The sequence below is a fragment of the Branchiostoma belcheri genome, unplaced genomic scaffold, assembly GCF_001625305.1.
Source record: "Branchiostoma belcheri isolate BF01 breed outbred unplaced genomic scaffold, Haploidv18h27 scaffold146, whole genome shotgun sequence".
In the NCBI taxonomy this organism is placed as follows: domain Eukaryota; kingdom Metazoa; phylum Chordata; class Leptocardii; order Amphioxiformes; family Branchiostomatidae; genus Branchiostoma; species Branchiostoma belcheri.
In genome coordinates this window covers 372,713-386,909 of record NW_017802891.1, presented here as the reverse complement: position 1 = coordinate 386,909, position 14,197 = coordinate 372,713, and the positions used below count along the sequence as shown (strand labels likewise).

At 40.8% G+C, this 14,197-nt stretch overlaps 2 protein-coding genes across 2 annotated transcripts in view; one reads left to right on the top strand and one right to left on the bottom strand.

Moving 5' to 3' along the window:
* The window catches only part of LOC109465023 (ankyrin repeat domain-containing protein 34C-like), a 34,147-nt gene extending 23,159 nt beyond the window's left edge, over positions 1-10,988 (bottom strand). The window contains exons 1-2 of the mRNA XM_019762146.1: positions 10,772-10,988; positions 9,344-9,514 (exon numbers count right to left, since the gene is read on the bottom strand). The gene's annotated coding sequence lies outside the window, so the exon portion shown is untranslated. The remainder of the gene's footprint in view (positions 1-9,343; positions 9,515-10,771) is intronic.
* A 2,792-nt stretch (positions 10,989-13,780) lies between these two features.
* The window catches only part of LOC109465047 (gamma-tubulin complex component 5-like), a 24,200-nt gene continuing 23,783 nt past the window's right edge, over positions 13,781-14,197 (top strand). Inside the window, exon 1 of the mRNA XM_019762190.1 lies at positions 13,781-13,852. Coding sequence (XP_019617749.1) covers positions 13,784-13,852 — 69 coding nt within the window. The 5' untranslated portion in view covers positions 13,781-13,783. The remainder of the gene's footprint in view (positions 13,853-14,197) is intronic.

The window sequence follows — 14,197 nt, the reverse complement described above, 5'->3', positions numbered from 1 at the left end:
TATAATTGCAGTATGATTTATTTAGCATCTTATATTTTTGTTTTGGGAAGGAGATGGAGTGAAATGTTACATTTGCTCCGACGCAAATGTTGGCCTTTCTAGTTTGCTTGGTTTTACAGACATCTGATCTTAACTACTATTTGTGATGCACTACATTCATGGTGGTTTCAGAAGGATTCTAACTATTTTTGTGGACTACACCTTTAGAACCATATTCTGATAGAGATGGTGGTACCTAATTGAATTCTAAAAGTTTTTTTTCGCAAATCCAGATGACATCCTGATTGATATCACAACAAGCTGCTTTCTCCTCCGTAAGCTCCTTCCTTCAGCAGGAGTCAAAAGCGGATCTTCTACAGAAGATCTGTTATTATAGCTGAGTAAAGCCCACCGATCCATACAAATCACTTCTCCTGGGACATCATCTTATATATAATAATGCTCTTACAAGAATCTCACCACCTCGTCTGTTAAATATAGAAGTGTGCAGAGTATCATACTTCAGTGTCGCTAGTTTTATAACCCCAGTCTTTCATCCCTCTCCAGATTTAAAGCTGCAGTACAAATGTAGCACATTATTATGAAGATGAACGCCAAGCACTATTCAAGACTATACGATAAGACAAGACATGCAAGAAAATGTCAAAGCAGGACACTTGTGGTACTTGATGTCATGCAGGAATGATCGTATAGTGTACAAAATTACCTCCGGGGAAGGAGATATCCTTCCGCGAGGAGGTTTTACTATGGTTCGAAACATTTCTGTCAGCAGCTGTTTCTCGCGATCGGCTGGACGGATTTGTCTGTGGTTCGGTATACGTATTGCTGTTGTGCTGCAGATGATGCAGAACGTTTTTTTTTAATTGTATATGTGTTTATGGGCGTGGAAATAAAAGGTTTTTAAGTGCTCCGGACACCCCCGCCATGCTGAAAATGGAATTTACCATGTTGTTAAGGAATGGGGAGGTTTCAGTTTTGGGTCTTACCATTTAAAAGGGGTCAAACAGAGGGGTGTCTGCTTCCGATATGTATTTTGAAATATTATCGCAGTTGTATCTCGCGTTGGGGTAGACTGGACTCGGTGTATGTTCTTCTAATGGGCTGTAGATGGTGCAGGTTTTTTTGTTTTTATTGTATATGTGTTTTGGGGCGTAAAAATCTGAAAATGGTCGCGCGCGGCGCTGGGCTGGCTGCCAGCGCAACTTCCGGGTGGGCCAATGGGTCAGGGGTCAACGCCGTCTTGCGCAATCTTGGATGTTTTCGGCGTATATTACGACTTCTTAACTTACAAATACCGTGGTATACTGTCTCAGACGTTCTCGACATGCATTTTTACCGTGGGTACATGGTATGGGCTGCAGATGAAAATGTTGACCAGTCCTGTATTAACACAACCAGGAACGCTAAATCTAACACATAAAATTCAACACCATCAACTATACAGAACAAACAACATGGAAAAATATACAATAAAAAGCCCGGAGGTATAAAATCTCAGATTTTACTTGTTATCTTTCTAGATGGTTCAAAAAGAGAGAGGAAACGGTGTGTAACAGTATATGATAAATAGTATATAGTATCATTGTTATAGACCTTTAGCACTTAGCATTAGAATGTAGCGTTTCAGTATTCAATACTCCATTTTTATATCTTTTAGACCACATTTGATCACATGAGCATTTAGGCCATTTGGGAAGGAATATGAAAAAAACGATTCAATTATTATATAAATGACTCAATGCCAATCATAGAACCACAAAGGAGACATGTTAATAACTTGAAAGGCCGGCATTTGCTCGGGAGCAAATGCAGCAATGGCTTCACCACATCACAAAAATGGACCAGTCCCCAAGTTTCCACCGATTTACAACCGAATAGACTCCTTTTCCTGGACAAGTATGTGGAACCATACGCAGGTGTTCATTTAGCAGTAAAGTAATTAATGGAACAGCCAATCAGCGAACACATTGGGCAAATAGGGCTGCAGCTGCTGTCCATATTTGGGCACTGAACTTCTAGCCCTATGCCCAAATATGGTCACACTCCAATCATGGTAACACACACTGCTATAGTACGTATACATTACCTATAACACAGCCAAAAAGGCCAAATAAAACCATTCTAAAAGCATGTATCAAGAAAATGAAAAAACACCTGAAGGTATTTGACCACTGTACCTTCATGCGAAATGTAATGCTGTTTGGCTCTAAAATGAATAAATTGAATCAATTTAATGAAATGGCAGGAGGAGAAGGAGAAGGATAAGAAACATAAGGGAACACAATAGGTTTCACCACATAACATAGTGTGGTGAAGCCATAATGATCCACCAGCTGCAATTTGCTAACCTTTTAGTTTCAGTTCAGAGCTGTTTATTACCGGAAGTATGATTCTGGGTGGTAATGGCTTCGGTTTTATGTGTGTGTAACGAGACGGAAGGATGAAATGTAATAGGGGAGTTAGTTACGTAATACAAGTGTATGAGTAATAATTATTTCTATGATATATTTCACCCATGGGTATGTCGCACCGATAATATAATACAGTTCCAATGCACGTACGGAACAATTTTTTGGTTGATGCGGTGGTGTGTGTGTGAATGAATGGTTTATTTCCGTAAAACATTTCTTTATGGAAATAAACCACTAATTCAAACCATACATTCACGGAACAGGTGGAGATTCTGTTTCCCATGACAAAATGAAGTGAAGGTCACTTTTTATGTTTGTTTTTGTTTGTATTTATTCACACAAATGACTACAAACTACCAAAAACAATACCTCCATTTTTCATGGAGGTAAATACCATGGTACTATAAAGATTAAACAAGAAATTAACAGAAACAAAGATATTTCAAACGAATACAGATGGATATTTTAACAGAACAGTTCACATTGACGAAGAAATCAAAGGACCGAACAACCAATATGCTATAAATTAATACAACAAGCGTGTAGATCAACAACCCGGATAGACTTTAGACATCTCTTCGTGGTGGGCGTCGGAAGAACATCGGCTTTGCCTGACAGACATTTTGGAACCGAGCCTGAGCCGCCCCCTTCTCTGCTCAACAAGTTTCTATTTCTGGAACAATCTATCACGCGTACGGCGTACCGGCTGACGTGTGTGCCGAGCACGAGTGCGTCAGACCGGGGGAGATAATATCAGCCGACAACCCCGCTTTGTCAGGATCAGCAGCGTAACGTGGGTATCGACTTCTACTGGAAAAGACTCACACCGTAACATTTGGTATGAAACCTCTTGGCTAGATCTAGTTGAACCATGGAACGGAATGACTAGGACTAAGTCGAAGATAAATTGCTGTTGCATAAGGGCAAATAGGGAGAAAAGACTTCAGTTCAGAACATGTTTGAAAATTTCGTGTACCGCACATTGAATTTACGGTAGTGCGGTGTCTGGACAATTTTAATAGGCCACAGCAAGTAAATCTTATGGATGACATCCTCCAAAGACTCCAAATCTAATGCGATAGGGCGAAAAAGAACAAGGCAGGCCAAAAACAAGATTCCTACATGTTCAAATTTTGACATCATAAAAACCAGAAATGTTCAAACAAGAAATGATACATGTATTGTGCTACGTTACTGCCAACTATTCCAACATCCATTTTACACTGAAACAAATTATGTTTCCAATCATTGTACAAATGGTTTTGGTTCAGCGGAAATATCACATGTACACAGCCACCATTACATATAAAAGGAATGAAATACATCACTGTATCAAAGTAAAAGACAAGACAATAAATCAGAGCCTTGTCTTGTCTTGTCTCCTCTCTTTATAGTTATCTGCCATTCACGTTCCGCTATGGCAACAGACATCTTTGCTAATTTTCGGCATATTGACCACTGTCAAAGGGCAACAAAATTTCTTGTTTCTTTCCAAAATCAGGCGAAAATTAATTAACAAAGATACTTGCTGTGGCCTTACGTTTGAAATAAACAAATCTGTCTCGGGGCTAGATGTGATGACACCCAGTGTCCCGTGCATGGATAACCATGTGCTCACAGACTGTACACAATGTGGCAACATTTTATACAAGATAACGTAGGTCTTGTTCACACGGAAACGCTTGAATCGCGATTTGGGTAACTCACATTGCTCACACCTGGTGCCACACATTTCTTTCAAATCGTGCCCGATCATGATATTCCTAATCTACATTTAGTTGTTGTTTGATGAAAACACGCAAGATAAGCACGTCAGCACAACGTACTGCACCTGCGCGAAACCCGTAATGTATTGTACATAGCACTTTGGTAGAATGTCTCATATAAGGTCGTATTCGCGCATATAAGGAAAACATCTCGTCTGTAGTTTCCAAATGTTATGTCGGAAAAGATATCCTCTGCAACAGGCAAAATTCTGATGCAACGTTGACCAAAAATCCATCGAAAACCGTGAAAATACAGGGTTCTGCGCAGGCGCAGTACGTTCTGCCGACGTACTCGCAAGATAGCGTGTTATTATTAATGTCAGAGGTCAACGACCTCCCAGCGTACCTCCGCCGAATGCCGACGTGGTCCCGCCAGATGCGATGAAGCTTGTCCTAGAACGGACACATTATTCGACCATTACTGCTCTTGAAGTTGCTGCCTTGAAAATTTTGGTATTGCATATAAATAAAGAAATATCACCCCGTAATCCATGACCAGGCGAAGTTACATTGAAATCACATTGCGTTCAGACGCAAATCGCGATGCGGGAAAACCGATTCGAATCCACCTCTAGAGGTAGTTTGGGATCGAGGCGCTTTCAATGTGATTTGGAGCGTTCAGATGGAGCCACTTGAAACCGGCTTCGGGGAAACCACATGTAAAGCGCTTTCACTGACTCCGTCTGAACAAGGCCGTAGTCGTGCGTCAGGAATAACAGGGTTAATGATATTATTCTTCAACGCCCACGGAAGAATTTGTATGAAAAGCTGTAGGCCTTAATTTCAGCCAACCGGCTCAGTGGCATCACAAGCAATCAATAAATCAAAGACTTCTATAATCTTCACCCAAACCAAACAAGGCGATTATGGACACAATCTTGTTACACACATCCGCGTCCATCATAGAATTTACAATTGAAACTAGAAAGGCCAAGGACGTTCTACAGATGATGGAAGGCCGACGTTTGGTTTAGAGCAAATTCAGCATGGCTTCACCATATTTTACGACATGGCAGGGAAGAAAGGAGAATACAAGGGAAAACAGTGTTTGTCATCGATATAACTATAGTATGAAGTGACTAAGATACAACAGTTGGATAGCTATCCCCTAAATTATTGTTCAGGATATTTATTTGCATAATGCAAACTGTTGATTTTCAAGATTAAAAAAATCGTTTATGCCCCGCATTCCAATGCTTGAGCAGTACCTACAGTACCAGTACAGTACCTACTTTCAATATGGTATGGATTGGTGAAGCTGTTCACAGAGTACTAGTTAACCTAATTAAGTCCCAACAGCCAATCAGCAAGAAGAATAGAGGAAAGCTGCATGCCTATTGGCTCTTGCTGTAGACATGTCTGCACAGATACAGATGACTCGGCCATATCTGTCACATGTCTGCACAGATACAGATGACTCGGCCATGTCTGTCACATGTCTGCACAGATACAGATGACTCGGTCATGTCTGCACAGATACAGATGACTCGGTCATGTCTGCACAGATACAGATGACTCGGTCATGTCTGCACAGATACAGATGACTCGGCCATGTCTGTCACATGTCTGCACAGATACAGATAACTCGGCCATGTCTGTCACATGTCTGCACAGATACAGATAACTCGGTCATGTCTGTCTCATGTCTGCACAGGTACAGATAACTCGGTCATGTCTGTCTCATGTCTGCACAGATACAGATGACTCGGCCATGTCTGTCACATGTCTGCACAGATACAGACGACTCGACAGTGTCTGTCAGATGTGTCCCAAGTCAATAGCAAGGGTAACTATATGGAAAGAGGAATCGAGTTTACCTAGAAGAGACCCAAGGGGCAAGTTTCGCCAACACCAATGATGGGAAAAGATGGCTGTGGTAAGGCTCAGGTGTCAGCCTCATCTCCAATACAATACAATTACGCTGCAATGTATACAAAGCGGAGGCTAAGGCCACAGCAAGTAAATCCTATGGATGACATCCTCCATAGACTCCAAATCTAATGCGAGCGGGCGAAAAAAAACAGGTTCCTACATTTTAAAATTTGACTCAATCATTGTACAAATGGTTTTGATTCAGTGGGAACATCACATATACACAGCCAACATTACATATCACTGCATCAAAGTAGGAAACAAAACATTAATTCAGAGCCTTATCTTGTCTCCTCTTTTCATAGTTATCTGCCATCCACTTTCCGGCATGGCAACAGACATCTTTGCCCATTTTCGGCATGTTGACCACTGTCAGAAGGCAACAAAATTTCTTGTTTCCTTTTCCAAAATCAGGTGAAAATTAATGCGCGCGCTGATGTAATCCATGAAAATTACTTGCTGTGGCCAAAGATACAGAAAAATCCCGCCATGACACGCCTTAATAGCGAATGCCCAGAGGGCAAAATACAGGAAAAAATAAGTCCTGGGGTGCCACACAAATTAAAGCATAGGCAGATTCAATATTCCATAGCAAGGAAAACGTCACCATGTAATGAGTTCCCGACCTTATACCCTCGGCAAAGGATTCCATTAACCGTGGAAATATACCCTAATTTGCATAATTTATGTGATGATGTTTTGTATCAGCCCCTAATGTACAAGCTAGTACTAGATACCATGTAGTTCAGGGAAAAATCAGTCTTTGAACACCTCAATCATTGGTTGATAACTCTGGTACTTGGGGGCATGGCTATTTGTTGTTTTTAGCTGGATTTAGTTACAGAGTAGTTTGTACGTCTAAAAGTTTTTAGTCATTTTGCACATTATGCATAGTCTGTAAATTTTTCTTCTATTTTCCAGTGACACCGACTGTCATATACAGAATCATGTTAATGTTTCACTTATACTTCATACTACAATCATATTAACAGGTCATTTCGTAACTTCAATTAACACACGTACACTGTAAATTGCGCGAAAAAAATCACATATTAAAAAAATAGACCAGTCAAATCAGCTACGTTAGACGGACTACTTACCTAAATCAAATATTGTCACAAGATTTAACACATCATTGCAAAAAATTCTAAATAAATTGCTAAATATGTATGAGAATGGAGGCATAAGGTAATAAATTGTTAGATTAATGATCAATGGTAGAAGTTAATGAATTAACCCTACCTAGACCGGGGGGGGGGGCTAAAAGTGCCCGCGGCAACTTTGATGTCACCTAGCGTCTGAACGGCTAGCCGTAGAACGGCCAAACTTGGTGACTTTTCCTAAAATAATGTTGGCAACAATTCTCTATCATTGGAATAAGATAATGATTTTTTGTGTTGCCATGGCAACGGGTTTCTGACAGGCATTTTTTGCTAAATTTAGTACTTTTTGTTTCAACAATAGAATTTTATGGGTTTTATGTCAAGTTACTCATGGTTTCTAATATTAATAACATCCCATATAATTTTATGTAAATTTTATCATTAAATATGCATAATTTATGCTAATTTGATGACGTCATTGGCCAAAATCCAAGATGGCGGACAATTTCATTAGAACAGGTATATACAGGTTATTTTCATTAAAATTTCATCAATACTTCCATTTCTTTTTCCAAAAAGGTTTAAACGAAGGTCTTTAGTATGTTTACGATGTATTTTAGGCTTTATCATGAAAAAAAACTATTTTTGAAAATTCAAGATTGATGATCCAAGATGGCGGATATCTTAAATATGCATGACGTCATTGTATGACGTCACCGGTGTTGCTATGGGCAACATAAGACTTAGTACATCATAATATTCTGTCATAAACACTTTTGGTACAGTTATGTTGAATACCATTTAGTTTTCAGGGAAAAACCTATTTAGACGGTTTTGGCCAATAAAATCACATTAATGACGTCATAATGACGTCATATTACATCATAACGACATAAAAATTGTAGATATGATAAATTTTTACTAGTACACCATTCTCTGAAAATTTGGTGGTCATACGACATACCGTTCGCGAGTTCTTAGGGGGGGTCAAAAGAGCCCCCCCCCGGTCCCCCCATGTCAAAAAAAGCCCGGTCTAGGTAGGGTTAACATTGATATTATGTAAAAAGCCAGGGGCCTAATTTTAAGATTCAATATAAAAACAATGATGATTCCTCAGTGGTAACTGATGGAAAAGTTAGTTGACGATGAACATTACTACACATTGATCATACAAATGCAGGTCAGTTTGCATAATTAGTGATGAAATATTTTTGAAGCTCTGCCGGCTTTGACCCATACAATATATATGTTATTTGAAGAAGTCTATCAATTAAAATACATTATGCTACTTATTACATTGCTTCCAAAATCAACATCAAAATTTACAAAAGCTTTGAATATTTTATGGAGGTATGATATCTCTGACCTCTTGTTGGTCCAAGTAACGTCATATTAATGGCCGACAACCTGTTAAGGTGTACTGGAAGGAATTATTAGACACACACACTCACACACACGCACGCACGCACGCACGCACGCACACACACACACACACACACACACACACACAAACACACACACACACACAAACACACACACAACACACACACACACACACACACACACACACACACACACACACATGGAGTTGTGTCAAATTCAACTGGCATTTCTGTCCTGATGCCATGGTTCATAACGTTATAATGCATATCTAAAACATCTCTTCTCTGCTGGTCTTCACATACTAACCTAACAGTACTCGTAAAAATGCAGACATACTGATTTTAGAATGTTTAGTTGTTGTATTCTTGATGTGATTCGTTTTTCTGATGTATTTTATCGCTAATGATACAGATATATGTAGGATTTTATGCTATCTATTTGTATTAACTGGGCGCAAATTGTAAATACTCGACACATTTCATGCACTTAATGTGACATGCCAGTCGATATTCAATAAGAACTGAATCTGATAAGAAAATACCGTTCATTCACACAAACCAATGCATCCTTTTCTACCTACACGCGTGTTGTATTACTGACTCAGCTTTCAGGATAACTGGTAAAACCTGCATTCACGCCCTGATTGAGAACGAGATTGTACATCGTAAATATCTGTAGGATACATGCTTCTCTACCTCCCAGTGATGCACGGAATATATTTCAGAACCAGTGCAAGAACAGCACAAGAATCAGCACCACGGCCATAACCACTGTTGAATCAAAGCACGACGCCGTCTACATAACGTACCTTTCCCGTGACAAGTGTCCAGCGATGTCGCCGTTCCTGTAGCTCGTTCCTGCTGCGATCTTTTGTGAGAAGACGACCGTTTTTCTCCGCCTTGCCGAGGAAGATTTACACGGTGAAAAGAGCAGCTATCTCGGCGTGTCTCCCACGGCGAGCCGCTCGCTTGGCTTTTTGCTAACATGGGTGTGGATGACGCAGATGTGCATGGACATAAAAGGCAATATTGGTACAACATGATAATGGTTGCCCCTAGCACGGAAACCCAGAGGGACTGAGAGCGCACATTTCCATTTATTTAAAAACATATGCACCGGTACTGACGTGCGCGGCCAGAATAAATCTTGGAGAGTTCAGAGGAATCGCCGAACCTAAAAGGCTGTACGTGTCAAGTGATTGCCCCCAGGACACTAGCTTCTCATGCCGTGTGCACACAGCAACATGGGCTGTAGTCGGCTCCAGCCTTTTTTAGACAGGGAGGGCGGAATGCAAAAGGCAAACCACGCGTCAGTGTGATCGTCACACCACAGCTGCATGCAAACCCAGTTTCCAGACATGATGAGATTTTTACACTCCATATTCAAATAATTTTCAGACAACTACGATTTTATATGAATATTTTTCAAATTCTAGTCAGTCTTTTCATTTTAAATTTTGCCATTTTCGTGGCAATGGCATGTATTTCACCTTCAAACAATGTTTAGATATTTGCATCCGTACTGTTGTCGAAAAAACAAACAACAGTTTAGCAGTTTTCAAATTTCTACTTTTCGTCAGAAAGAGAGGCCAGAATAGGTAGCTCTTCATACAATCAAGTCATGTACATGTGTGTTTACAGTAGACTGGGGCCGGCTATTCGTTTAACCTCGCCCTTTGATTCAATTTTTGTTTGAACAGATATTCTGTAGCATTTGAAGAGGGGCAGTGAACGGACTAACAGCACGTATACATCAGCTTGTATTTGGAGTTTATACAATAATCACAGTGCCATTACCTGGCTATTGTACTGCGCGCCACCTCCAGTGCACCGGGTTACTGTAATTCCTGATTTTTTCACTGTACCTTTATGTTCACTGTTTTCACTGTCACTTCTGTACCGGGAACTTATCATGACAGTTAACAGATAATTCCAGGACTTTCTTTTTCCTGCACATGTCACCACCGTGAATATATAGTTTCCTCAGACAGTGAAATTTTGCTGCTGTGAACATAAAGTGAATTACAGTATTGTTTATGTATATCGTTCACAACAATTAGTCTGGGATCACCCACTTGTAAACATGAGAGTGGAAAGTAGTTCTACAAATTTCCAAAAATAGAATTCACTCAAATGTGAATATAAATGATGATACTGAATCTCAAAGTGTCAGATTTCCCTTGTTTCCGACAATAAACGATATAGATAACACAAGAAATATATATGTCAAAACCTACCTGTCTCAGATACGTGAGAATAAACTTCCAGCGTTGCTAATGTTAGTTATCACACTGTTGATGACTGTTAGCAGAATATTTCACCACGAGTCACATGTGTTAATTGAGAAGCGGGATTGCCAGGCGTCATCCGGATGCCGTGCGTGGTTCTGACCCGGTGGAAGCCCGTTTGACGTTGGTAGTTTCCATGGCGCTGAGCCCGGTGTCAAGCCAGATACATGATCCTGCCAAATACATGACTACGACTCTACATGGGGGTTTCCAGTATACCTGAAACAATATGAGACAAGGCGTGGGAGGGGTTTGGTCGTGATCATGTGAGACTAAACCCAGGGCTCTCCCCAAGCAATGAAGCAAGGGTGCTCCCTCACCCAAAATGTTCAAATTTAGTGTTATATCTCAGCATTTTCATCAAAATTCGCTGATTTTTCATCAACCGATTATGAAGCACCTCTCCCCAAAAACTTCAAGGGAGACCCCTAAAACCTAGCCTAACCCCAATCGCAAGTCTAACCCTAGCCCGGAACAATGATCCCAACCCTAACCCTAACTCTAACCGTAACCCTAACCCTAGCCCTAACCATAACCCTAACCCTAATATCAACCTTAACCCTAACCCTAACTCTAACTCTAACCCTAGCCCCATAACCCTAACTCTAATGCTAACCCTAAACCTAACCCTAACCCTAGCCCTAACTCTAATACCAACCCAAACCCTAACCCTAGCCCTAACCCTAACTCCAACCCTAGCCCTATAACCCTAACTCTAATACCAACCCTAACCCTATCCCTAACTCTAATACCAACCCTAACCCTAACTCTAATACCAACCCTAACCCTATCCCTAACTCTACACTAATACCAACCCTAAACCTAACCCTAACACTAGCACTAACCCTATCCCTAACTCTAGTACCAACCCTACCCCTAGCCCTAAACACCTGACCTCTCACGTATGTGGCAGCTCACGGATTTGGCTCCACACCGGTGCGGATACTTGATAAGGCGGCGCTAATGCGTCAACTGCTCGGCAGCGGCTCGAGTTAATGTGATCAGTGTCAGGGAAGTACGTGCGCGAGACGAGAGCCAATTCTGATTGGAATAACTCACCAAGAATAGCAATGAGATGCATGGCAGCAGAAGGTAAACTATGAGCTCACAACATGATATTATATCATACACGTAGCCTAATATAGCGTGAACAAGCACGGCGGTCTTACGTCATATGAGCGCTCATACGTGACAACGTTTATATTTACTCTACAAGCGGAGGTTTGGGTTTGGGCTTATTTTTGGTGTGTTTTTATGCTTTTTTTATCGAGATTCCTTTTTTGCACTGGTATATTTTTGTTGGGTTGGCGTAAAAAAGGATACCAGGCCGATGCAAAAAAGGCCAATAAAAAAATACAAGCCAAAGAAAAGCCAAAACCCAAACCTCTGCTTGGAGAGAATGTATTTATGCGGAATGGAAACCACAGAGGGTGGAACATAAATTTTACTGGTGCATGAGAGTAGCTAGGGGGATGACTTTAAAATTTCTTAGCTTACATTGGATCACAGTGACTTTAGTAGAGACATCTCAGTCTATGTTTCAAGTACTGGGTTAATTTGGCATAGCTAGTATAGTTTCATGTCTGTATTGAATCCAAACAGTCAAGACTTATGCTTATAACATACATGTAGGCTACCTGTGTACAATGTACAGTGAAAGCCTTATAAAAAAAATCAACAACAGTGAACGAAGCGAGGGACTACTGAGAATAGACTATAATTCATTTTTTTCTCAAAATTATTCGGACTCGTTCTATTACATAACACGTCTACTGATTTATAGGCTAGCCGCTTTTTACTTTTGACATTATATAAAAAAATGAATCCCACGCGAACATTTGTTCCTTCCACTGCATTTGTCCGTTTCCTATACAGAAAACTGAACAACGTTTCTTGAAAGACACCAAGAAATGTATATCTTCATTGAAAACTTGGCCCATGCAATGAGCAATAAATTAAAGCCTTTCTGCAATCATGATAATGCATGGTATTGTAGTGAAGCTTGGACGCTGCCTAAATCCATTGAGAAGCGTAATATAGTATACATAGCTGCTACACAAAGATGCTCCGTATGTGTTTGAATATCTCATGGGAACAAAAACTAGCCAACGAGCAGATGATATCAGGATTTGCCGCAGTGCAGCCTTTACAGAGAAGATCAAAACTCGCAGGATGAAACTGGCCGCACACTGTGGTCGGTTATTCTGATAACCGACCACTTTTGAGGTTACGGCCTGATAACCAATGGGAAGTGGGGCCTTCTGATTGGTCGACGCCTTCTGGCTATATGATAATGGTTGTTAGGGCCCTGTCACTGTACTTCTGCGTTTCCTCACTGTGCTTGAGTTGCGTACAGAATTTTTTTTTTTCATACGCAATCATACACGTTTTTTTTTATTACTTTGACGCACATCTAACGTATGATTAACGAATTCAGCGCATCATTTGCCTATGAGGTGCGCATGATTTCCGTATGTCCGTATTTCACACACACACACACACACACACACTCACACTCACACACACACACACACACACACGGACACACACTCACACACACACACACACACACACGGACACATATGACACACGCACACACGGCACACAGACACGCTCACTCACTCACACACAGACACACACACACACACACACACACAGAAAGTTAAAACACACACGTATACACGGCGGGGTGAGTTACATGCAGTTCATTTGACCTCCGCAGGGCGCCGTTTCAAAGCACCGCTTCGAAACAGATTTTTGGTTTTGAATACTTTGTAAGTTGTACCGCGATTACATTCAAATATATTCCTTCCCGAAATAGACATGACGACGGTGACCTTCTGTTCAATACGACATAAAATTGATGGTCCCTCCTTTCTGTGCGTCAAACGGATGATCCCTACCGCACATTACCCTTAACTTATAATGGATGGTCCCTTCCCATAGTGCACCAGAAGAAAAATGGCGGCTTGGCGGAAAGAGTTTGAAAAGGATGCCAGAGCTCTAATCAGATCTGTCACGGGGTTCCAGGTACTTAAATAATTTGTACTGACGTCTTTACCTTCATTCTATTCCACTAGACTATCCGCTTGTGTTACAGGTGCCCAGGTGCAGGTACTGGGGAGTTTTTACGGTGTGTACGATGTTGACAACTTGCCTTACCTTGTCGATACCGCATACGCATAACGTTATATCAGTATCTGTATAATGTCCTTGATTATATTAATAAACTGTTGTTTGTTAATTTGTGCAAAATCTTCTTTCTGTTGAGACAACCACCTTCGGACACGTTAGGACATTTATTCAGCATATGCAAAGCGTATGGTCTGACAGGCGTTTGTTTACATCTGAGAGGGTGTGTGTGTGTGGTGGGGG